This window comes from Candoia aspera, chromosome 1, assembly GCF_035149785.1.
Source record: "Candoia aspera isolate rCanAsp1 chromosome 1, rCanAsp1.hap2, whole genome shotgun sequence".
In the NCBI taxonomy this organism is placed as follows: domain Eukaryota; kingdom Metazoa; phylum Chordata; class Lepidosauria; order Squamata; family Boidae; genus Candoia; species Candoia aspera.
The window spans coordinates 231,326,686-231,351,493 of record NC_086153.1 but is presented as its reverse complement, the minus strand read 5'-3'; the positions used below and the strand labels follow the sequence as shown (position 1 = coordinate 231,351,493).

The 24,808-nt window shown below is 41.0% G+C and overlaps 1 protein-coding gene and 1 long non-coding RNA gene across 3 annotated transcripts; one reads left to right on the top strand and one right to left on the bottom strand.

Annotated features, from left to right (window-relative positions):
* Positions 1–3,840: 3,840 nt before the first annotated feature.
* On the top strand, positions 3,841–10,591 carry YPEL4 (yippee like 4). 2 transcript variants are annotated; one of them, XM_063289103.1, is made up of 5 exons: positions 3,841–4,029; positions 5,607–5,930; positions 6,194–6,237; positions 8,621–8,729; positions 9,184–10,591. In XM_063289103.1, the coding sequence occupies exons 2-5, from the start codon at positions 5,790–5,792 to the stop codon at positions 9,271–9,273; spliced, it is 384 nt and encodes a 127-aa protein (XP_063145173.1). In that variant the 5' UTR covers positions 3,841–4,029; positions 5,607–5,789; the 3' UTR covers positions 9,274–10,591. The 2 variants fall into 2 exon arrangements, with proteins under 2 accessions (XP_063145173.1, XP_063145174.1); XM_063289104.1 differs by having other exon boundaries at positions 9,108–9,220.
* Positions 10,592–10,642: 51 nt separating this feature from the next.
* LOC134487352 (uncharacterized) lies at positions 10,643–18,622 on the bottom strand. Its single transcript, XR_010066845.1, has 2 exons — positions 18,439–18,622; positions 10,643–11,289 (listed from the first exon to the last, which is right to left on the bottom strand). It is a non-coding gene; the product is annotated as an uncharacterized LOC134487352 (long non-coding RNA).
* Between the last annotated feature and the right edge of the window lie 6,186 nt (positions 18,623–24,808).

Genomic DNA, 24,808 nt, shown 5'->3' with positions numbered 1-24,808 from the left:
TGATCTCTATTTTCATATTATTACCCATAAATAAATGCATTATTGGCTCCTTGTATTTGTGAGACACTTTTATGTGATATTTCTACAAAAGGGAGAATGTTTCTAACTCAATGCTTCTATATTCAGTAGTCTCCTCTGCTTAATAAATATTACTTGGTGGTTTGGCCCTTGCAAAATGCATACTGATTTCTCTATATTGCTACATTACAACTGGCTGTGTTTTTGAAGGGAAGAGCTGCTGAACTTTCAGGTTCCCAATACTAAAAGAGACCTGCTGCTTTCTATTCTACAGTTAATCAGAAAAGATGTGCAAAAACCAAGTAACTGTCCAGTAAGAAGTTTCCAAATGTTCTGTTGCAGTTGTACTCCACAGCAGAACCTTTTAGAGTTGTGTTTGGCATCAATAACAGCACAGAGGACATAAGATGCCACAAGGATACCACTTACAGTAGAAGCTTGTTCGCTCATAAGTAAGCTATATTGAATGTAATGAGGATTACAAATTAGTGAGCATAAGATTACAGTCCTCATTTTCATCTAACCATGGCACCAACATGCTGGTGAATATAGCTTGGCTGTTATTTTCATCTTGGCCCAACACATGAGTGAGATAAGCCTAAGCTTTCCTTAGCTGTATTGCTATATAGGTAGCCCTAGCTTAGCAACCACAACTGGGACTGGCAACTCAGTTGTTAAGCGAAATGGTCACTAAGTGAAACCGCCACTGTGGTTATGATCTTACTTCATCTTTCCATTGCTTTACAGACCTGCAAAGCTGTAAATGTGAGAACTTGTCACAAAGTTACTTTTTCATCACCATAACTGCGAATGGCCATTTTACTTATTTACTGTATTTACATGTCAAATTTGTACTACCGCCCATTTCCCCCCCAGGAGGGACTCTGAGCGGGACTCATTGTACAGGGCAATTGCTGAACAAGTAATAGAGACAGAATAGAAATTAGTAATAGGGACAGCAAAGTTTCTATTGAGTGAGGGTAGGGGGAGGCTATTAGTCTGGGAATGGGAATATGAATCATAGAATATTTTTTTCAAAATTGGCGGTCACTTTTGAAAGTTATTTTGTTTGATTTCCAGATTTAGCTGCAACTGCCCTGTTGGATTAAAGCAAAGGCCTCTCTATTCTGTTCATTATATCCCTCCAGTAGCCACCCAAATGTTTCTGGGAAAACCCACAAATGACATCTGTGTAGTACTGCCCTTTGATTCATATTGGCTAGTGATCAGTATTCCCATAGTACTAGTCATGATTGGTAGCCACCGATAGTCTTATCCTTCATGAATTTGTCTAGTTTCATTTCAATGCCATCAAATTTAGCATCATTACATCTTAAAGTTGCAGTTTTCATCTTACCTACATGCTCAAGATCTTCTCTTTAACCGATTCCCATGTTCCATCATTCAGCTTTAGTCACCCATTTTAGTCCTGCTTATCCATCTTCTCCTTTCCATGTATTCATTCTGATGAAGTAAGCTGCAGCTCACAAAAACTTATCCCTTTTAATAGAACCTGTTAATCTATCAGACTCCTTTTGATTTTTGGCTTTCTGTGTATTATCTATCTATCCATCCATCCATCATATAAAATAATAATGTCTTATATTTTCCCTTATTCAGATTGAAAACCCCCAAATGTTATTTCTTTCCTCAGGAAAACTGCTCCTAGATCATTGTAGTTGTCTTATTCTGCACCTGTTCCAATTATGCTTTACTTTTTTTAAAGTGTAGTGACCAGAACTGTAAACTATAGTCAGTGAGTGGTTGCAGTCACTCATGTGTATAAAGACATTTCTGTTATCATTTTAGTTATTTTCTTAATGATCCCTGATTGCAGTAGGGGAACATGTTCCACTCAGACAACAGGGTAAAAAAAACCCCTGTGACAAGAATGGGAGAGTCTGCTATGACTGTAGAGTTAAAGCTGAAATAGACCAAAGAGTCTATTCCCTAGAGTTAAAAAAGAAAATATTGAGGTAAGCAAAGAAACAAAGTATAAGACAACAGAAGAGATTCCTTTGTTACATCCCTATTATATCCTGCAAAAATGAAGTCATATTTGAAACACTTGCCAGTGTCAGAGGTAGTTGTTCCTGTCAACATGAAGGATGGGTGGAATGATAAACAGGTTCCAGTTGTTTCTATGTCCAGTATGACTGATGAAGCCCACTGAAAGAAAAAAAAAAATGGAATGGCAGTCTAAATATTGGGCTAGTGATTGAACTGTAATATCAATGTATTCCCAAAGGAACATTGTCTTCTAAATGTGAATTTCTAACTAGAAGTTAGTACTGATGAAAGTAGCATGGTGTATGCTAGTCAAGTTGTAAAATGCAGTAATAGTTCAATAGCGGTATGGCAAAGGTTCAAAATGTGCACATTTCCTTTCAGTCTTAAAATCAGAAGGAAAGACTGAGTTGTCAGCAATTTAATGAATAATAGGGTAATCCTAGAATATTATAATCTAGCACAGCAATTTAGGATTAGGTCTATTTACATGAGTTTCAGCCTGTGGCCATCAAGGTTTCTAATAAATTCTTACTAGTTCCAAGACGTGCTGTCATGGTTTTTAGCGCTGGGCATCAGGGCCGCAACTAGGGTCTGTGTCACCCGGGGCAAACATGGATTCCGCACCCATTTTGGCACCCCACCAGTGCTCATTTTGACGCCCCACCAGTGCGGTGCCCGGGGCACATGCCCCGGTTGCCCCCCCCCCCAAGTTGCAGCCCTGCCAGGCATAATGGTAGCCTCCCAAGACAAGTATATGAAAGCAATTGGTCAGAAATAATGAGCAATACATATGGGGAATGGATTTGCTGATTGTAGAAGCCCTTACAACAATCATGAATGCAAAACCTGTGCTGAAGACCAGCATGATGAATTCTACACTACTTTTGAACCTTCATATATTTAAGCCAACATGAGCTGGTCAGTTATATCAGTATGGGGAAAGTATGGCTCTGTTTAGTATTTTGTGCCTCAGTAATGTACTTCATGCTTGCAAGAAGGCATGCTTGATGGGGTTGTTGTTGTTTTGGTATATATTTATTGATAAGTAAAGCAAGGCTTGTTAATCTCTATAATGGGATCGCATTTTTCTTTCTGCTGGTCAGTAACATACTAAATGATTGCAATTCAGTGCCTATAGATATTAACACCTAAACTCCTGTGCCGTGTTATGGGGCCAAAATCATACACCCAAGTAATTGTTTCTTTTTGAACTCCAAGCCCACATTGGTTTGAAAAATATGTTCTCCTTTGGGATATCATAAAGCTGCGGACCTAGCCATTGGGAGATGTCAGTTTGGAGGACGACAGAGGAGCGTTGAGCAATGGCGGGGCTGGTACGAATTCGAAGCCGAAGAGTGCCAAATTCTGCGGCTTCGGGTTTTCATATGCTTAAGTATCACACGCGCCAGAGAAGGAGGCGATGAGGGTCCTGGAATCGTTTCCCCGAAGGACGGGACATGTTGCGGTCGGGGTTGGTCTGGATGAAGCGCCTCGAAAAGCGAGATTGCAGATTTCCAGCCGGCAGTGACCCTTACGCTGCGTCTCTCTCCCTGCGTCAGAGTTTGCCCCAGGCAGCAATGGAGGGGGGAGTGATCCCTGCACGCCTTTCTCCCTGTCAAGGCTCCCGCCCGCCCTCTCTCTGCCGCCCCTTCCTCCCGCCGCCTTTCTGCCCCAGAGTGCCGCGTGCCCTGCCGTGTCGCCCTCTCCGCCCAGCGTCCCTGTCGGGGTGACTCCAGCTTGTTCCCTCCCTTCTTGATCCGTGTCTCCGACCCCGCTCTGACGTAGCAGGAGACTGAGGTGGGGGGAGAGGAGGAGGAGGGATGGATGACTCACAATGTTATGATGCGGTTCCACAACACACCGCCACATTCGGCTACAGACGGTGCACAAAAACAGCCCTTGGGTTGCTCTGAAGCTGCTGTCCCCTTGGTACGACCCCGCGCAGAGCGACAGCCGGAACACGCAGGGGCGGAGAGAGTCCCCCAGGGAGCAGGTTTCAAGGTGAGCAGCGAAGAGGGCAGAGCAGGCGTCGTCGCCACCGCCGAAACTTTCCCTCCCCTCCCGCGGCGTCTGGCGGTCTCCCCGCCTCGACTAAGAGCCATCTTTCACTGGGCAGAGGAAAAAGCCGAAACCCGATCCGTTTTTCCAACCTTTCACCAACATCCCCTCAAAACCAAGTCCCGCGGGGAACTTCCCCACGCCGCCTTTATTTTCTTTCCGCGCAGGCAGCCACGTGAGTCAGACTCTGCGGTGATTAACGCGGTTTGTCTTCGGGCTCCTCCCACTTCACTTATTTTCTCGCCCCCTCCTCATTTCTTCTCTCCCCTGCGTCCATTGCTCGTTCTAGCGAAAAGGCAGCGGAGGGGAACGGGGGCAGAATGAAAATCGGCGTAATACAAGTTGTACGGGTTGTAGCAAGATGATTTTTATTACGTTAATCAGAATCCGAGCGGTTAGGAAGCTGGACAGACCTGACCCTTCCCACGTGCGATTCGCTACGGGACGGAATTGGGATCGCGAATAACACGGGGACAAACGAGCATACGTGGGGCTCCTGAAGTCAGATTCTGATGTGTAATGCCTCTTTCCTACCGGCAGGGGGCGAGCTCACGGGGTTGGGAGCCGTCAGAACTGGGGAGTAGGCGACTTTGAATGTGCATGGTGAACCATAATACTGAGTCCCTGGAAAAGGACTTTCACAAGCAGAGATGATAGAGGGAGGGAACATTTAATAAGTAGGACTGTATTGGGAAAAGATACATTATTAGTAGCTATTGCTAGCAGCTACTCAGGAGACCTTTAAGAGGGAGGACTGTACATTACAGTAATTAAACTGAACGTTGGGTTGTCATGCGTGAAATAATGTGATGAAATGTTACTCAATGACTGCTTGATGGCTTTTGGCAAGTCATATTTTTATGTATGACAAGAACTTACTTCAATTTATATGGCTGCCCATCTCAAGATCATGACTGATATTTATGATACTGGGTTATGTGACATAAGGTCTAACAGCATATGAACGCTAGCGTGATAAAGGACAAAACAAACAGAAAAGCTGTTTCTAAATCAACTGGGCAATTAAGATGAAAAGAGTAATACTTTTAATTCAGGTAAGGGATCTGGTACAACCCAAATCTGCAGTATTAAGCACACTTACTTAGAATAACTTAGTGAGTTGTAGAAGTTTGGACAATATGTTTAAAGTATACTGTATTGTTTTTACAGTCCTTGACAGAGAAATAGTTCATCATTTTATGGCAATTGAACATCTATTGTAAGGTTCTTGGACCAAGGAGAAAAGGAATCTAAATAAATTTCTGTAGTTTTCTTCACCTTGAAAGAATTCATGAAACTGATCTTGTGGAACAATAATGTGACTTGGGGATTTCCATTCAGCCAACCCAAATCACTTGACGCAGTTTTGTTGAGTGCACCCTCAACTTTAATGCCCGTTTGGAACCCGAATGACAGCAAGGCACGCTCCTTCCTTCCATTTCCTCAGCATCTGATTGTACCGGAAGGCAAATTTCTGTGCATTGCTCCTTTGCTTATTTCTTCCCCCTTTCTCTCCATAGGTGTCTCCCCTTTCGGTCTGGTTCTCATCTGGGGGGGCCCTGGCAGTGCAGCCCCCCCAAACTTCATTCTTTTGAAAAACGGCTCTAGCCAACCTGCTTCGCTGCTTCACTTGTGATCGCTTGTGTGGGGGCTGCACAGCACCAGCTCCCCCACCTCGACAAGGCATTGCCCTCCAGCCTGTCATGCCCAGCTGTGAGCCAGTGCCACCAGCCGCCTGTCTCCCTACCAAAACGTTCCGCAGTTACCTGCCCCGGTGCCACCGGACTTACAGCTGTGTCCACTGCAGGGCACACTTGGCCAAACATGATGAACTCATCTCCAAGGTATGTGTGCGCTCAGGATCACAATGACAAGCTTAGTTACAGCTATCACGGCCCAACCAGACTCTGGCGTTGTGCTTCCTCACAGCATTGCCTGTTCAGGGCTACCTAACTGCAGCCCCTGGGATACCCCAGCAATATCTGTCTGTCTAGGAACAGTCTGACTTCTCTCACAGCTTGGGGTCTCTATGGGCGGCTGGGTTTGGGAAGGGGATTCGATCATCTTTTAAGGGAGAGGACGTAACTCTTACACTTTGTTTTTACAGTCCTTCCAGGGAAGCCATGGCCGCGCCTATCTTTTCAATTCTGTGTGAGTGTCCTCCTGCAATTGGTTTTATTTGGTGGGAATGGGATACAGGTGAGCAGTATGCAACACTGGAAGTAGGCAAACACGTGGTTTTGCCTTAGAATGGAAGAAAACAGCTTTCTTGCATCTTTCCTGCAAAAGAGGAGTCTTAAATATTGGAGATCTATATATAAAAAAATGTGAGGCTGTTGGAGTGAGTTATTCCTCCAAATAATAACATGTATATGACATATATCCATTCTATCTCACTCAGTGTCCCATGTAACACAACATTCTTACAGTTGCAGCTCATCTGCCTTCAAGGCTAATTTAACTGAGTTCTGAAACAAGTAGGGAATAAAGCACATCAGAAGTCAGCTTCCCAGCACACGTACACTGGGAGATTTCTATCCTTTTGTTTTTGATATGTTATTGTTCCCATTCTTCAACTCAGCAGTGGTCCTCCCATATCATCATAGCATTTATTGGGCGTTGTAATGGAACCCAACACACTGCATTGTGCCACTAGAATTCTCTCTTCCACCAAGTCTTCTCTTAGCCCCACCACCCAGAGGAGGATACATCCCTGACCTTCAAGGTTGGTCTACTCTTAATTCTAATTATTGGACATGAGATCTCTCCTTTCCCTCCGATCTATGCATTAATCAGTTCCTAGAAAATAGTAATTTTCTTACAATTCCTTTTTCCTACAATATAACTCCCAACTGTTCATTCCTCTGTTCTTTAGAAGAGACATTTAATTGCGAATTCACCCACAAAGGTTGATACATGATTACTAATGCTCCAATATAAGGAGATAGACTAGAAAATTGCTGATCATCCTCCTGACTTATCATTCTGATTTTTGTAATGTATGCAGATAGAACCTACAGTGCAGAAGGCTTTGACAAACATACCACTTTCATTCTCTTTATTTCTAATTGGCCATCAGCAGGAGAAAGCTCAGCTCCAAGTCAATGAGACTTGAGTCAGAGATGTAACCTACCTCTGTCATGGATATTGACAGCAAATTGTTCTGGAGCAGATTCCTAGAAATAATCACTCTTTTTTAGGTGATAGGAATATATGGGCTGGCAATAGCAAAAGATCTGTTTGACTAGGCCGAATTCACAAGAGTCAGGAAAATGAGAAGTGGAAATGCACAACATAGATTAAATAGAATTGTCCAAGTTATCTCTGCCTAGCAGAATTGTCCAAGTTATTTCTTTTGGAAATTACCAACAATCCATATATTCGTGGATTAGACAGTCCTGATGAATTTCCTGCATTAGTTCTTGTTTATAGGCTAACTAGTAAGCACGTGGTTACATTGCTCCTGTGATGATAGCATACCTTAGAGTGATATTCTCATCTGCTTTTGCCCTTAAATGTAGAAATGTGAAATGAATCTAAATAGAGTATCTATTATTTCTTCCTGGCTGATTTTCAAATAGTTGTGTTGCAGAGTCTCCATCCTTATACATAGCTCAGCATAACAATAGTTAGAAATAGAATTATGGTACCTTTCACCTCAGGAAGGTGAGATGTAGAACCCAAATAACTGAGGCAAGTAGAACCCAAAGCAGTAGAACCCAAATAACTGAGGCAAGATCAAATTCAACTGTAGATAATATCTAATTTTTCTTTCTACCACAATGTCCTAATTCCACTTTACAGGAGAATTTAACTACCTTCTGGATGTATATTAATTTGAAACAATCAAACTATTTGTTTCAACTGTATAAACAGACATGCATGAAAATGTAAGCAACCTTTTCATGTAGAGTTTGTTTTTAGCCAAATTCACAAAAGTCAGGAAAATGAGAAATGGGAATGCAAAAAATTAGCAGATTCCATTGTTTCAGTAGATTAAATAGAATTGTCCAAGTTATCTTTGCCTAGACACTTGTAATCAATACAGTACTGCTGATGTGCCCCAATTCTTACATTCTAAGCACAATCTACGGCCTGTAGACCCTTCTCCCTACCACTGGAGGCCACTGTGAGATTAAATTTAGAATCCATCTTCTATTCCCTGTGTTTGGTTTCCAGATTTCCTAGCAAAATAGTTTTTTTTTTCTTTATAAAATATAAATACACAATATAATTATTGCAAAATGTCTGCATTGTAAATATCTATTCACTGAGTTGTGATCTGGAAATTGAAACTATTAAACTATCATAGCCAAGTAAGTAAATCGTGATTCAGTTAATGTACCTTCATGAACTAGTCACTTGAAAAAGCAGTTTTATGTTTTAAAAAACTTTCTCCTATATGATTACTTCAAATGTCTTAGGACAGGTAAATTCCCCATCCTAGTTTGTTGAGAGCTGCAGGCGGAACAGAATTGGGGCCATAACCATGGTAAAGATAAAATATGTTGACTTTTGATTTCTTTGATTACAGGGTTAATGTGGGATGTGGTCCAGCAGAGCAACGCCTTCTGCTCACTGGTCTCCATTCAGTTGCTGATATATTCTGTGAAAGCTGCAAGACTACACTGGGCTGGAAATATGTGAGTAATTTCCCTTCGGAAATGAAATTCTAGCAATCAGTCTTGTGGAAAGCATCTCTTGTGGGACATATGGGAAAGCAATCTTTGTGATGCTATCCAATTGGAAGGACTAGCTTTTCTATGGCCTCTCAAAACCATGGTGCTGTGCATTTATTTATAGATACCAGTTGTCCCAATGGAAGCGTGATTCCTAGGGCTTTGTTATCTGTCACCTACTATTTCATCTCACAATAGCAAAGTTATATTTTGTGTTGCAAGGTTTTAGAGAGGGGGAAGCCTTGTCTAAAGTAGGTGGGTTTATATCCAGTAGAAGAGAATATCTGTAGTTCAGAGTTGAACTGTGGAGTTCTTGGTGCTGAGTTGGTTGTTTGCTGGCAGACGTTTCATTACCCAACTAGGTAACATCATCAGTGCTCAGTGCTGGATTTGTATCTCCTATTTCCTTCTTTGCCAGGAACAAGCCTTCGAGACCAGCCAGAAGTACAAAGAAGGGAAGTACATCATTGAGATGTCACATATGGTGAAGGACAATGGCTGGGACTGAGAGGGAAGTCTGGGTTCACACCCTCCTGCGTAGCATGCCTTGCCCTTTTGTGACCCCTTTGCCACAAGTGGCATCCCAGCACAACCAACCCAGCTACCCTTCCATCAATCTCCTGCACAGCATCACCCAGGGGAGTGGAGCTTCCAGGATCTTCCCCCCAAGCCTCTTTCTGAAACGCTGGATTCACTGTTTGGAGGACCCTACCTGTCCCCTAGAGCAGAAGAGGAAACATGCAGGTGGCGGGGGTGGCGGGAGACTAACGTGCAAGATTTTGGACTGGTTTCTCCTTGGCCCGTGTAGGTTATGTTACATCCACTGTTAGCACTTGTTTGGGTAAAACTGTGGCATCCAGAACTGAGAACCTGGAATCAGGTTTGAACGTTGCAGTCCATTGCATAAGAAGAACAAAATACTTAATGCAATGTGACAGCAAGGACGGTGACATAGGGTACACTTTGGGGGAGGGCCAACAGATCAGTTTCACGTGTAAAAGCTGAAGAGATGGTCTCCAGTATCTCCAGCTTAAATAAAGAAGGGCTGTGACAGAACCTCAACCATGGCCCTGGGTAACTGCTGCCAGACAATGCTGACAGTGCTGAGCTGGATGGACTAGTGATTCAGTTTATTGTAAGGCAGCAGCTTCTCCTTTCTGAGGAGAAATTAAAAGTTGTACATCAGCCTGCTGATATTGGGCACTGAAGGCTGGATGGAGTAGATCTTACTGGGAGATAAAGAATATCCTGAAGGTAAGGGACAGAGGAACAGTCTCCCTCCAAATGGTAGTTACCGTTCCCTTTCCCAGACACTGTGATGGTATTTTCCCCAGATTTATTCTATGGAGTCCATTACTTTAGGTATGAATTATCGTGTGCTTGCAATCCCTGAGCACTATGCCCCCTCCCTCAACTCCCCTACCATTAATGAAGGGTGGGGCGGTGGGGTGGGCAGCACTTCAGCACTGTCACCAGCGCAGGAATTTTTTTGTATAATAAAATTGTTTTATATTTTAAAACAAACAACCCATACTACCAATAGCTTCTGTCATCCTGCTTCCTTTTCAGATTCAGGACCAAGCCAGAAGTTCTGTTGACAGGACATTAGCTTCTGCCAGCTTTCTGCTGGTCAAAGTTTCCAATAGGCATGGAATCCAGAAGTATTATCTGACTACATACATTTGAAATCTTTACACCAAATCACGCAAAATACGAACCAGTATGTTTCTCCCCATGATAAAACTGTACATTCAAAATTATCATAATCTGTAAATTGGCTCAGATTATGCCTGGATCTTCCTTGTTTTATGTATAAAAAGAGCTTCCTTTTCCATAGTCTTTAGCCATCTTCTAGAACACAAAAGATACCCAGTATCGGTGAGCAAGTAACATTTATTTGATGATAGGTTGCTGTACTGCCTCAAAAAGAGAACAAAGCAATGACCTATATGTTAGCTACTGTTGGGATACCAAATCATGTTGGTATCAAATTTATCCAAACCCAGCAATTGAGATTGAAAACTCCTCTGAAAGGAGTGAACAGATAGCTCCTGTCACAGAAACCATTGTGCTAGCAGGATGAAGTGGGGAAATAATATATTTTTTCCTCCATTATGCCTCATGTAACAAGTCTCCATGCCTAGCCTTTCAACTTTACCCCCAATGGAAGTATAAAGAATTCATGCTGCTGTGGCCACCAACCCAATGCCCTTTTTACATTGCACTGCTTGGGTTGGGCTCAGTAGCACAATGTGAAAAGAGCCTCGGGCAGGGGCCGTGCCCAGTGCATCAGGCGGCCCTTTGCTTTCTCCGCGGGAACAAGAGAATTACCTTCTCATAATATCACTGAAGGGTGAGAAGGATCACACAAGAATTGGGATTTTATCAATGCACTTTCTTTAGAAGGCCCTGTATAGAATATTGGACTGCTGCATGGTACATATCAATCAAACCATTCTCTTTTGTCTTCATCCAGCAGGAGTATCCAGTTTTATGTTTCAGAAAGACTGTTCAGGAATTCCACCTAGAAGGGGGAGGGGAAAGTAAAGGGAAATAACTTGCATCTACCATCAACACTGTTTTCTTACTGCACCACAGTTCCAACCCTAAAGCAGTGTAGGAGTTAATTTAATTGAGGCTGTCTTGGAACAGCATTACACAGGATAATCTGTTCTCTTTACAAGATTCTAAAAATTATTTAAAATTCCTAGTATGTGCCTGTATTCAAATGAGATAGCCTTAATTCCAAAATAAGTAGTTTCTCAGTTGCTTAGCCAACCAAATGAGAGGTACAACGCCTGAATCCCCAAGGTCACATATGGCATCCCCAAAACTTTGACTGTACCCTCCAGAATTCTTCAACAATTGCCACTAAACTGTAATTTTCAATAGAGGGATATATTAAATACATTAGGATATTTAATTTTAATTCAAACAAATGTAGTTTTTGAGCAGCTGCAGTCTACTTTTTATGGCTCTGACCACTTAATAATGTGAGACCTCCAACTCCTCAAAGGCAATATGTGGCTCTCTACTAAAGATTATGCAATCTTGTGCTAATCAAACCACTAGATTCTACATGTCATTACACTTTCCTTTGTCTGTGTGCTCTTTAAATCCAGTCCCTCCACAGAGGGATCTGTATCAAGATGGAAGTTGCAGGAGTTCTCAATTTTTCTTACCTGAAATTCCACCAATCACTTTATTGAATAATCTGGATCCAAACATGATAAAACTAAAACCCTGCTGCTTCTTCTTTATAGTAAGTTTTAAGACCATTACAGTTGGCTTAAGCGACTTACCCTTTATCCCATCTAGATGGAAGTAGTCTAGAGTCCCAAACCACCAGCTTGAGAATAATGAACATAATGAATTTATATTTTTCTCGATGTAAATTCTTTTTTTCATGTACAAGTTCTGCCTCTACTTCACATCTCTCACATTCAAATGTGGAGGACCAAAAACACTCATTTCTATCATATGGTTGAAAGACAGGAAAAGAGCAAAGAAAAAGCCAAGCCTATTTTACAATTCTAAGCTATTATAGCTATGGGGCATTCACGGGAGGGGGTGAGCACAAGGGACATTGCATGGATCATGTCATTATTCAAGTGACATAATTCACAAGTATATGATTTCTGTCATCTATGTAATGACATAATGATGCATGCAATGTTGTTTTGATACATTGTGGCTTCTACTGGATGTTTTAAATTCACTATATTGTTCAATACACAAGAACCCTCTTTTTCATGTGCATACACAGCTTAGGTCAATCATTTAATTGCCCAGAGTAGTTTGCCAAGATGGGCAGTGGAGAAATATGATAAATAAATAAAATAAATGTTGACTTAAGACCACATGCTGCATTTCTCTACAGTATTACTTTCCTCAAGCAAAACCATGAATTCCAATACAACAGCCCTTGTGCTCATGCCAAGTCTATAATACACATCTGAATCCCCATGGGAGCAGGGACCACCATATACAGTATTACTATTTAGTTAGAGTAATTTTAACATCCAGAGTTTTTGTTACAAGCAGTACTGAAATCCTGAGTAACAGATACCTTTGACTGGAAAAAAAAATCAGGTAAATAGATAAGCAAGGACATGATAGCAAACAGAGCTTTAAGCATGGGGGCTGATACTCCAAAGCAATGGTCAGAGTCAGATGAACTGAGGAGTCTGTCATAGCGCTGCCTTCACTAAAAGCCACAGACTCTGTCATGTCACAAGGCCTTGGGCTTCGATTCATGTAAACACCCAGTAGAAAAACTAACTCAGAATTCCCTTCTCTAGGACCAAAGCTTACCCAACTGATTTGCCAAAAGGGCTCTAATAAACAGCTGAGAGATTAAGAATAATTGCATTACTTAACAAAAGAAAGTACTGCCTGAAAGTTGATTCCAGCTGCATGGTGGTTTAGCTGGAAGCAACAGCATGACAGAAAGGAAAATAGACTGTTTATTACTCAGAGTTTTGGGCACTGATGCAAACGGATGCCCTTGTTTTTCACTGACAGGCCATTCACCTATCAATGGTGTTGAACCTTATCATTAGATATGAAGGAAATGGAATTTGGGAAATAACAAGTTTCTAGAGCAAAGGGAGAACAGAACCAGCTATCAGATTTAGATAAGAAGCGAGACTGCAAAATCACTTAAAATCTTCTCTCTTCTGTCCTACACCAATTTTTTGAGGGTGGGAAACTATGCATTTCAGTTCCTGAAGATCTTTTGTTTGATTGCTGGAACCAGCTTTCAACTGCAAATGCACTGATCAGAAATTACTGCAAAGAGCTAACCATGACATAAACGAACAGCAGCTCATCGGACTGCTGATAAACAGTTCCATGCCATTAATATATTTCTGACAAAAATACCTTTTAGAAAAAAATGTCACATTAATGGAGTATTCACTCAATCTCTTGTCAGTATAATCAAATTGTTAAAGGTTAAAAATCACAAATAGATAAGAACAACATGAGGCAGAAACAAGCCAAAAATTCCTGGAAAGGAAAATTATAAAGGATTATGAAAGAACAGCAGAATTCCTATAAATGCTGCAAAAATTACAATAGCAAATATGTAGATTTAAGTATGAAACTTAGATTGATCTAAGTAGAAGATACAGAAATACACATAACTTTGATAACAGCAATTCAACTTGAGCATGTTTCTACTAATTTCAGATATGTTCTTTTTATAATTGGACATGTGGGAAAAGACAGCAAAAAATAATAAGCATAGCATTTCTTGGTTCTCAGTTCAATAATGAAAGAGGAGGGCAGGCAAACAAAAGAGAGAGTGAGAACTCCCAACTGCAACTAAAAAATATTTTATATAGCCCAAAGCGTTTCAGAAAATTTATTCCTTTTTCAAGAGCACTTCTGGAAAGTCTCTGAACAACTGGTCTACTCTGCAAAACTAGTATTGTCAATAGCAAGGATATTATTTATGAACCATTAAGAAAAAGGCAAAAGCATTCGTTATGTAGCTGTTCTCTGAAAAATGAAGATATCCTCATGCCATGAAGAAGTGAATACTATACTCACTTATAACAGGTAATGCGTACGGCAAATCATTCAAGACCACTGGAATGATGAACATATCCCATCAACTTTTGCTTAAAATTAACACATATCTGATTGCTTAAAGCAGACCAAACTTAGTCTTCTAGTATCATTCCATGAAATTACATATATGGATTGTGGCATGAGGACATCACATAGCTGTAGTTATTTTGTGGAATTATGTAACTATGTTTCACACAAAAACAATTTTGGTCCAGATTTATCAGATACAGTTAGGTGCATGGACTGAGGAAAAATGTACAAATACATTAAAACATGTATAAAGCATGGATTAGATCCTAAAACTAGGTACAAAAGTTCTAATTCAGTGATTTTTCCATGTTAAAAAAAAATGAATGTGAGGAATAAGTGTAAAGACTGGAAAAAGACTGCCTAGACCTTGGAAACAAATACTGTATATAGCTTAGAACATGAAACTAAATATACAAACTAAATAGAAGTATGCTTATTAGTCTTCATTTGATGCCTTAGCATTCAGAGGCAAGCTGTGGATTTTCTCCTCTACCATGTACAGAATGTCCTAATTCTCTTCTTACACCTAAGTGGTCCCACTTGGGTTTAAGCATGTGGATCAACAGCTGTTCTCTACATATAGAGAAGTAAGGGAAGTAAGGGATCAATACTGGTTAATAATGGCTTTTAACATCTATAGCTCCTTGTGGTATTTTAAGCTTTCAGGTCAAACACTGATACAGTGTTATATTTCCATCTAAATAAGCTTTGTTTATTTAGCAAAGGGATAGCAATTTGTTATGAGATATTTAAAGTGTCACTAACATTTTTAATCTTACTTTTGGATATCCCACAGTTTCTATTTAATTTCCCTAAAACAGAGAATACAGACTTACATTTTCACATAAAATGAAACAAATTACTGGGTTGGTGTATATAAATCCTTGACCTTGCAATAATAATTAGGCTGAAAAACTTTATAATAGTAAGAGCAGTTCAGCAGTGGAATAAATTAGCTAGAGAAATGCTTAGTTCATAGGAAGTGTTCAAGCCAAGGCTGGATAGCCATCAATCTGGGATATTTTAATTTGTATTTCTACAATGAATAAGGGGTGGTCTTAATGGCCTAAATGGCCCCTGCCACCTCTATAATTCCATTAGTTCACACATTACACTGTGTGAATACATATTTATTAACCTAATAACCAACAGCTGAAATAAGCTGAGAAGGAAAAACTGCTTTAACTCTTTTCTTTTTAGCTACTACTCTGGATGGATGGATGGACAGAAAAAAAAGACAGCAGTTTTTTTCTAGTTGATTGGCAACCCTCTTCTTATACAGTCTACATTTGCTTATTCAGAAGTCTGTCCTATCACAATGCCTAATTTAGAGCATCCACTGTATTATATTCTGAATATTAACTAAGCCCATTTCAAAAGTTGCATAATCTTAGTTGAGACTCTAAGAAATATTTAGCAAATTGAATCATTCTTTTTGGATTTTAATTTCTGCAAATTATAGCCATTTCCCTCTATTTAAATTGAAAACCCTTTAGTGAAAACTCTATTACGATTAAACTGAATTTGCATTAGAAATGATTGGATGCTGTGTAGTTCAATGCGATTGTAACCACTAGTACTATAAGGTAAAGGTAAAGGTTTCCCTTGACGTAAAGTCCAGTCGAGTCCGACTCTAGGGGGCGGTGCTCATCTCCGTTTCTAAGCCTTGGAGCCGGCGTTGTCATAGACACTTCCGGGTCATGTGGCCGGCATGACGACTCGGAACGCCGTTACCTTCCCGCCGAAGCGGTACCTATTGATCTACTCACATTGGCATGTTTTCGAACTGCTAGGTGAGCAGGAGCTGGGATTAACAACGGGAGCTCACCCCGCCGCGCGGTTTCGAACCGCCGACCTTCCGATCGACAGCTCAGCGGTTTCTTGTAAATCATTTTTGAAAACAGTAACATGTCACAACTATTGTACTTTGTCTGGTTCCATGCAAGGCAATGATAAGTCACTTAGGCTAGGGTTAATATTCTTGATTTTTAAAAAATCAACATAGTGCCCCCCCTCCTTTTTTTGTTTTTTACATCCTGAAATTGTCTTTCTATGAATAGATGCTATAGCCATAAGATAAATTGCAGTAAACTCAGCATCTCATCAGGTAAATATGGCTACTGATCTCTCCAGATTAAAAAATAAATTACAAACAAATGTACATGTTATTCCTTAAACAGGAATCTTTTGTCTCCGATGCAATGATGCCGCCGTAAGGAACAACTTTTTTTCAGATTGGAATTTTCAACAGGTTAAAGTATGTAAACTAAAGAGAACTGCTTTGCTGGAAAAGTTTTGCAGCTCTTGAGAGCTATAGGATTTTGCAGGCGCTCATTGAAAGACATTGCAGAGAAATTTCCTTTTCAGAATACTGAAAACTTGCAGAAATCCTTCAAAGGCTTCACACTTCGATGTAAATACTATTTTTCTATGCAGTATTGCACTCTGGGCAGGAGTATGCCCACAAGGGAGCTTCCAATGATTCTGGTTCAGTGTTTTCATGGTAATTCATGAAGTATCATCAAAGGAAAAGATCAGAATTGTGCAAGCCATGGTATTCACTGTGATACTCTATGGAAGTGAAAGTTGGACTTTAAAGAAGCAGGGTAGGAAGAGCATTGATGCCTTTGAACTTTGGTGTTGGAGAAGACTCCTGATACCGTGGACGGCCATGAAAACAAAGCAATGGATCATTGAACAAATCAACCCAAAGTTCTCACTCATGGCACAAATGACCAGGCTTAAATTATCCTACTTCAGACACATTATGCAAAGACCCAGCTCTTTGGAAAAGACTCTAATGCTGGGAAAGGTGGAAGGAAAGCAACAAGGTGGACCAGCAATAAGGTGGGTGGACTCAGTTATGCTGGCGATGCGTGTACCATAGGGAGACTCGAAAGAACGGATTAGGGATAGATCATCATGGAGAAGATCTATCTATCTAAGAGTCAAAAACTCTTGATAGCACATAATCAATCACCAACGAAAGGAACTATGACAACTCTTAAGTTTGTGTATTTCCATTAGACTTTCCATCCCATATATAATTCAGAAATCCAGTTATCTTGACAGAGAAGCAGTACACTTATCGAGAGTACGGAAATTATGATGCATGAGGGCACACAAGATTCACTCCACCTTCTACAACCTGTAGATATATTCAAGGACCTTTTGCATTTCCTGTGCCAAGAATGCAAATATACACACATGGAAGGTGTACAGGTTACAGTGTTGGGTTCTATTGAATGGGGCTCAATTCCTGGTCATTGTATGATAAATACTCCCCATCTACAATGTACAATAAGCTTGGAAACCCTCCCATTTTCTATCTTGCATTAACATTCGGGAGCATAACTATTATCCAGAGTCACACACATAGTAAACCATACTATGGTTTGGGCTTACTCTATTGTGTGAAGCTGGCCAGTATGGTTTGTAAACCATTGTTTGGCTTAGTGTAACATGTGAATCCAGTGAAATGAGATTTACTCAGCAAACCATGCTTAAGCAAACCATGCAATATTATACTGTATGGGGCTAAGCACTGAGAAGAAAAGTGCTTTGAATACCACCAAGAGGAGATCTGGGAATACTACTGGGAGAGAGCCTGAAGAGGCTCAAAGAAGAAAGATTGGTCTCACCATGGCTTTGGTTCCAGGGCCAGGGCCACTACCCTGACTTAGGCCACACTGGACAAGAGCCCTTAAAGAGAATCATCAGGACTCTTGCCCACTCCCAGTTATACAACCAAAGGCAGGAAGTGCTGGAGACCGGTGTGAAAGCCCTTTCCCAGACACGTATTTTCGGCCATTCCTCACACCTCTTCTACTCCGGGGCGTCAATGGGACTGACCGGTGTCCGAAGCGCCCAGCCGGTCGCCCCCTCCCCGTGTCTCCAGCGGCACTCTCCCGCTTTCTCTCTCTCCTCAGACTGAACAAAAACTTAAGCTCTCCTGAATCAAACCCGCGCTTGAAACGCGTTTGTGAAAGGGAAACAGGGTCGGGCGAGGCGCCTTTGCCTGTGCTGGAGGGCACCCCTTTGTGACCAGGAGCGAGGCCATCTTTACCCTTTCAGCAGTTCTCTGGCTTCTCCTCGTCTCTCGCTTGCCCCCGTGGCGGAGGTCAAAACTTTAGAGTTTCCCCCCGCTTTTCCCGGGCAAGAAAGTGGCGGGCACTAAGCAGCTCCCGCTTCTCTCTCTGCATTCCCCTCCGTCCATCTTGAATACTTGAGATTCTTGAATGGAGCCTGTGGGATCCGCTCTGCGCGGCTCTGATTGGCTGCCCGTTAACCCTTTGGAGGGGCCTTCGCCTTCTCATTGGATGCGGGGTTTCCTCTCGACCACTCCTTCCCCCCCGCCCCCAATTTCAGCACCTCCCCGGCAAACAAATCACTGTTCTGCTCGTAGCGTTCCTTCTGCTCCGCTGCAGGTTGTTCGTTCGTATTTCGGTAAATTATTGGAGAAGCTCGCGTAGGACGAATTTACGCGAAGGAGATCTGTGAAATCGTAAGCCGCAAGACCCCAGCCTCTTTTTGTGGCTTACCTCCTCTGCACACAAACACATCGTAGTCCACAACAGAGCCCTCCTTCCTACTGCTTTTTCCTAAAACAACCCTGTGAGGTAGGTTGGGCTGAGAGAGAATAACTGGCCCAACGTCACCCATTGAGCTTCTGTGTTTGAGGGTGGACTAGCACCTGGGTCTCCCCAACTTTAGTCCAACGTCTTAAGCACTGTCCCTCATTTGCTTTCTCTTTATTACAGTATAGCATAAGCTGTTGTGGACTACAGTCCAGGTAATCAAATGCATTAAAATGGCATTTGGCAAGTACTGTATACATACATAGGTGTAGAGAAACAATAATGTGGACACTGAAATGAGATTAGAAGGGAATGAAATATACAGAATAAAAACCTTGGCAATCATAATTTTATATAATTATAAAAAATATATTACTTTAGGGAACTACATTGGGCGGGTCCCAGGAGATGGCCCTTCTTTGCTGTGGCGCTTGCCTTATGGAACATTCTCCCTCCCCCCCAAAGTGAGGTTAGCTTCATCCCTGTGGAATTTCCGGAAGTCCCTCAAGACCTGGCTATGTCATCAGGCTTGGGGATCCCAGGGGACCGGTGAGATCTTGAAGTGGCTCCATTATTGCTGTTAACAGCTATTCTCTCTTATGCCTTGTGATTTTTAATTTTTTTTAAAATAATGTTTTTAATAAGTTTACTGTTTTATAACTTTGTTGTATGCCACCCACTTTTTGTGAGATGGGCAGCCATATAAATTTGATTTAGTAAAGGTAAAGGTTTCCCTTGACATTAAGTCCAGTCATGTCCGACTCTAGGGGGCGGTGCTCATCTCCGTTTCAAAGCCAAAGAGCCGGCGTTTGTCCGTAGACACTTCCGTGGTCATGTGGCCAGCATGACTACACGGAACGCCGTTACCTGCCCGCCGAAGCGGTACCTATTAATCTACTCACATTTGCATGTTTTCAAACTGCTAGGTTGGCAGGAGCTGGGACTAGCAACAGGAGCTCACCCCGTCACGCGGATTCGAACCGCCGACCTTCCGATCGGCAAGCTCAGCAGCTCAGCGGTTTAACCCGCAGCGCCACCGCGTCCCTCATAAATTTGATTTATTTGATTTATTTATTTGATTTATTTTATTTTATATCCCGCCTTTATTATTTTTATAAGTCACTCAAGGCAGGGAACATACCTTAATACTCCTTCCTCCTCCTATTTTCCCAACAACAACCCTGTGAGGTGAATTGGGCTGAGAGAGAGTGACTGGCCCAAAGTCACCCAGCTGGCTTTCATGCCTAAGGCGAGACTAGAACTCTCAGTCTCCTGGTTTCTAGCTGGGTGCCTTAACCACTAGACCAAACTGGCTAATTTTCAATGCCTATCCTCAAGAGCTGTTAATAATAATATGAATTTCTGATACTGATAAACTAACATAAGGAGTGGGCGTAAAATCTATTATTTTGATTTATACCATAGACACTAGGATTGCACTTCATGATTAATTGGAATTCAAAAGAAATTCCAGTTAGAAATCCATCTGTTCAAGAATAGACAAGAGAAAACAATTCCTGTCAAGTGAAACAGAAAGCCTACTCTTGGTTTTCCCTGGAAGAATTCAGTGTTATATAAACTACACTGAGAAACTGAAAACTATCCTAGAATAAGACAACGATGAACCACTTCTGTATTGCCACCTCCCCAAACCCTACATGGATGTATCTATGGAGTCCACAGGAACTGACTTTAAGTTGCTAGAGCCTTTGCTAGTTGAAGTCACATGCTAGCAAAATAATACTTAAAATAATCCAACACAGATTAGAGCCCTACATGGAAAAAGAGATGCCAGATGTTCAAGCTGGCTTTAGAAAAGGCTGAGGAACGTGAGATACTATTGCTGATGCCTGCTGGATAATTGAGAAAGCCAAAGAATACTAAAAAGAAGTCAATGCATGCTTAATTGATTATAGAAATGCCTTCAATTGTGTTGATCGTGTCAAGCTATGGAATGTGCTTAGAACAATAGGAACCCCAGAACATCTCATTGTCCTCATATGAAACCTATATGCAGACCAGTAAGCCAGAGTATGGACATAACATGGGAAAACAGACTGGCTGCAGATTGGCAAAGGAGTGAGACAAGACTATACTCTCCCCTTATTTATTCTACCTATATGCTGAATATATATTAAGGGAAGCAGGATTGCATGAAGAAGAGCATGGTTTTAAAACTGGAGGAAGAAACATCAATAACCTGTTTTATGCTGATGACATTGACAGCTAAAAATGCAAAGGATGTGCAAGCTCTAGTAATAAAAGTCAAGAAGCACCGTAAAAAAATGGGACTAAAATTAAACATAAAGAAGACCTAACTAATGATAACAGGTACAATTATCAGCCTCAGAATTGACAACAAAGATATTCAAGCAGTAGATAGCTTCTGCCTTTTAGAATCAACCATCAACAGTAAAGGAACAAGCAGTCAAGAAATTTGCCACAGACTAGAACTTGGTAGATTAGCCACAAAGGCCTTGGAAAAGATATTCAGAGGCTGTGATGTGTCTGCACCTACAAAGACCAAAGGAGTGCAGGCAATGGTATTCCCCACAACACTCTACAGAAGCAAAAGTTGGATGTTGAAGAAGCAGGACAGAAGGAGTATTGATGCTTTTGAAATTTGGTCTTGGGGAAAACTTGTTCTCAGCTATGACTTGTTTGTTTGTTTGTTTATTTATCATATTTCTTCACCATCCATCTCGTGCAAATGACTCTGGGCGGTTTAAAGGTAAAGGTAAAGGTTTCCCTTGACGTAAAGTCCAGTCGTGTCCGACTCTAGGGGGCGGTGCTCATCTCCGTTTCAAAGCCTTGGAGCCGACGTTGTCATAGACACTTCCGGGTCATGTGGCCAGCACGACTCACGGAACGCCGTTACCTTCCCGCCGAAGCGGTACCAATTAATCTACTCACATTTGCATGTTTTCGAACTGCTTGGTGTGCAGGAGCTGGGACGAGCAACAAGTGAATTAAAAGAATAAAAGATTAAGATATCGCTGAAACCAGATTCATTATAAAAATATATACATAAATATAACAATATAAAATGTAAAATATAAAAATCCAAGGTGATGAGCAATGGTCTCAATAGAAATTTCCCAGGGCCACATCAAGGTGCCAACCACCCCCATGACTGGCTATCCCCCCTCCCGCCCCAAGCAAGGTGGCACAACCAAGTCTTAACTCCCTTTCGGAAGGCCAGGAGAATGGAGGCCTGTCTTACCTCTGGGGGTAACTTATTCCAGAGGACAGGGGCCACGGCAGAGAAGGCATATAGTTTACCCACACTTTGGGGCACCTGTTATTCTCCTTTTCCTTGAGGAAGAAAGCCCAACAGAAGCTTTAATGCTAGAAGATACACTAATCTTCTGCTATAACCGCCCAGAGTCCCCTTTTTGGGAGAGATGGGCGGTGATAGAAATCTGAAATATAAATAAATAAATAAATAAACAAACTCCCTTTCCTCCAAGTTGCTTTTACCTCTGCTGAAGAAAACTTCTATCTTTTCTTCACAGCAATTTGAAAACTAGCTAGATGGGCAATTATAACTGGGGGGGAAAAAACGTAAGGGAAAGCACACACAGAGAGTACATTAATATTTCAGTTCAAACTGCAGTGTAAGCAATTACGTGGTGTTCAAGAAAACAAATGATCTGTCCAATGAATAGAAGTACTTGGACACTGTCCTCAAATAATGACCTCAACTGACCACAAACTAGAGGAACCAACTTGTAGGCAAAACACTATTTAGAACCAGGATCTTGCATGAAGTAATAACACATTTCCTCAGAAAACCCAACCTGTCAACAAACCAGTTGGGACACATTGTATTTACATCTAAGTAATAGAATATTGCCTCATAAAACACAAACTATTAGCAAACCAGATGGAACACTTTGTATTTACAATATTCAAACTAAAGGCACCTTGGAGGCACTCTAAACCACCCATCTATGAGACAAATTTCTGTATTTTCATTTGTCTATAATTAAATGCCAGCATTTTGATCAGTGATCTATGTGGATTTGCATGTACTGTACTATGGAGATGCTTCTTTATTGGAGGGAAGGGCTGTTGTTTTTTTCCTTCTCTTCCATTGGAAAGTTACTTCAGTCTGTGCTAAAGCCAGGGCTGATAAGAGAACACTGAACCAGGAGTGAGTATATGTATGATGTTTAATTTCCTGCAGCTGAAGGTCCGCACCAGACTTTGCTTTGGTATGTTGAAGACTGTGCCTTGAAAGTGAGTGGGGACAGGACTAATTCTGGGTGGGGCTTCAGGAGTTCTAAGGGATGAAATTGATGTTTTTAATGTGTGCAAGACTTAAGGCACCATTTTGCCCCTTAAGCCCCCTTAAAACCTTCCACATTAAAAAAAAAATCCACATTTTAGCTTCATCCAGTCTTTTGGAAGACTCCAGGATTTCTAGAGCCAAATTAGGTGGAATAAACCATTTTGTTATTTGAAACTCTTGCCAATCTACATAAAACCATTTAGAAATCTACAAAAAAATCCAATCAGCCCTAGGATATATGTGAGAGTGGCTATGTTCAGGTAATACTTATTAGTGACTGATTTATCTGTGGCTCACTCAATCCAACTTTCTGGATTCATATAATACACTTACCTATAAGCTTATTATTATTCAATTTTCTGGGTTCATACCAACACAGTAGACTACAATGTGATTTGTTCATTTGTGGATCAGTCTGCTATGCAGTCACTGATGATAGCCTATCTAAACATATTTAACCAAAAGACCAGCCTTTCCAAATCTAGTGCTTTTTATGGCGTGTTGAAGTTCAGTTCCTATCTTTCCCAGTCAGGAATAGGAATCAACATATATGAAAAGTAGCATATTTGGAAGGCTGACATTTATTACAATTTTACAACCTGATGCAGTTGTGAAATTTTATCCATCTCTTTCATTGTAAGTTACATTTCAAGTTGTATTGCCCAGCAATCATATTCATCCTGAGTGTGTGTCAGTACATTGCTTAAACATCCTAGTGGATCAGGATGTGGGCAATGATTAATTGGTTTCCAAGGAGTCTAGCCTAAATATCCTAGTGTGTACAGAATAGCATAAGCATGTCTGAAATAAAACTGAGCTTTAGTTGTGCTTGTGGTATACTGGCTAAAATATGCCCAAACTGATCAGTGCTGTACTTATTATTATCAGGGAATGCTGCATGTAGCACTGGTGCAACTAAGGCTGGTTACTTAGTCTATACCTTTTCTATCTTACTGAAAAGAATCAAGTGAAAGCTTTGATTGGCCAAAACCCATAATAAGTGGTGGAGCTCAATATCTATGGGCCCATTCGTTGATAGCCATGACATATGGAAAGTTGCAGCTTGGAATGTGAGAGGAGTAAGTGATAAAGAGTATGAATTAATGAAAGAAATGAAAGAAAGAAAGAAAAATAAATATACTGTATGTTGGTGAAGCTGTCAGACTTCCTACCAAACCTAGCAATGAATCTCTTCTCTCCAGAAATTTTACACTTAATAGCTAACTGCAGAAGCTTTAGGGACACTGTATGGTTAAATAAGTAACTTTTATGGTAGATATGAAAGAAGTCAAATATACACAGAAGATAAGGCTACCGAAGAACATAGAAATCAAGCCCTGTACATCTACATGTCAGACCCAGGGCTTAAATCCTAGGCCTTTTCCCCCTGACTTTTTGAATCAATGGATTTTTAGCAGTATTTCTTTTTTATTATTATTATTAGTTTTTAATTAAGTGAATACAAAAACAAAGAAAATACACAAAATTATAAAAAAGGGTAAGAAAGCTGAAAAAAGAAACAAAAACACACGAGATGCATATTTGCACATATACATATATCAATA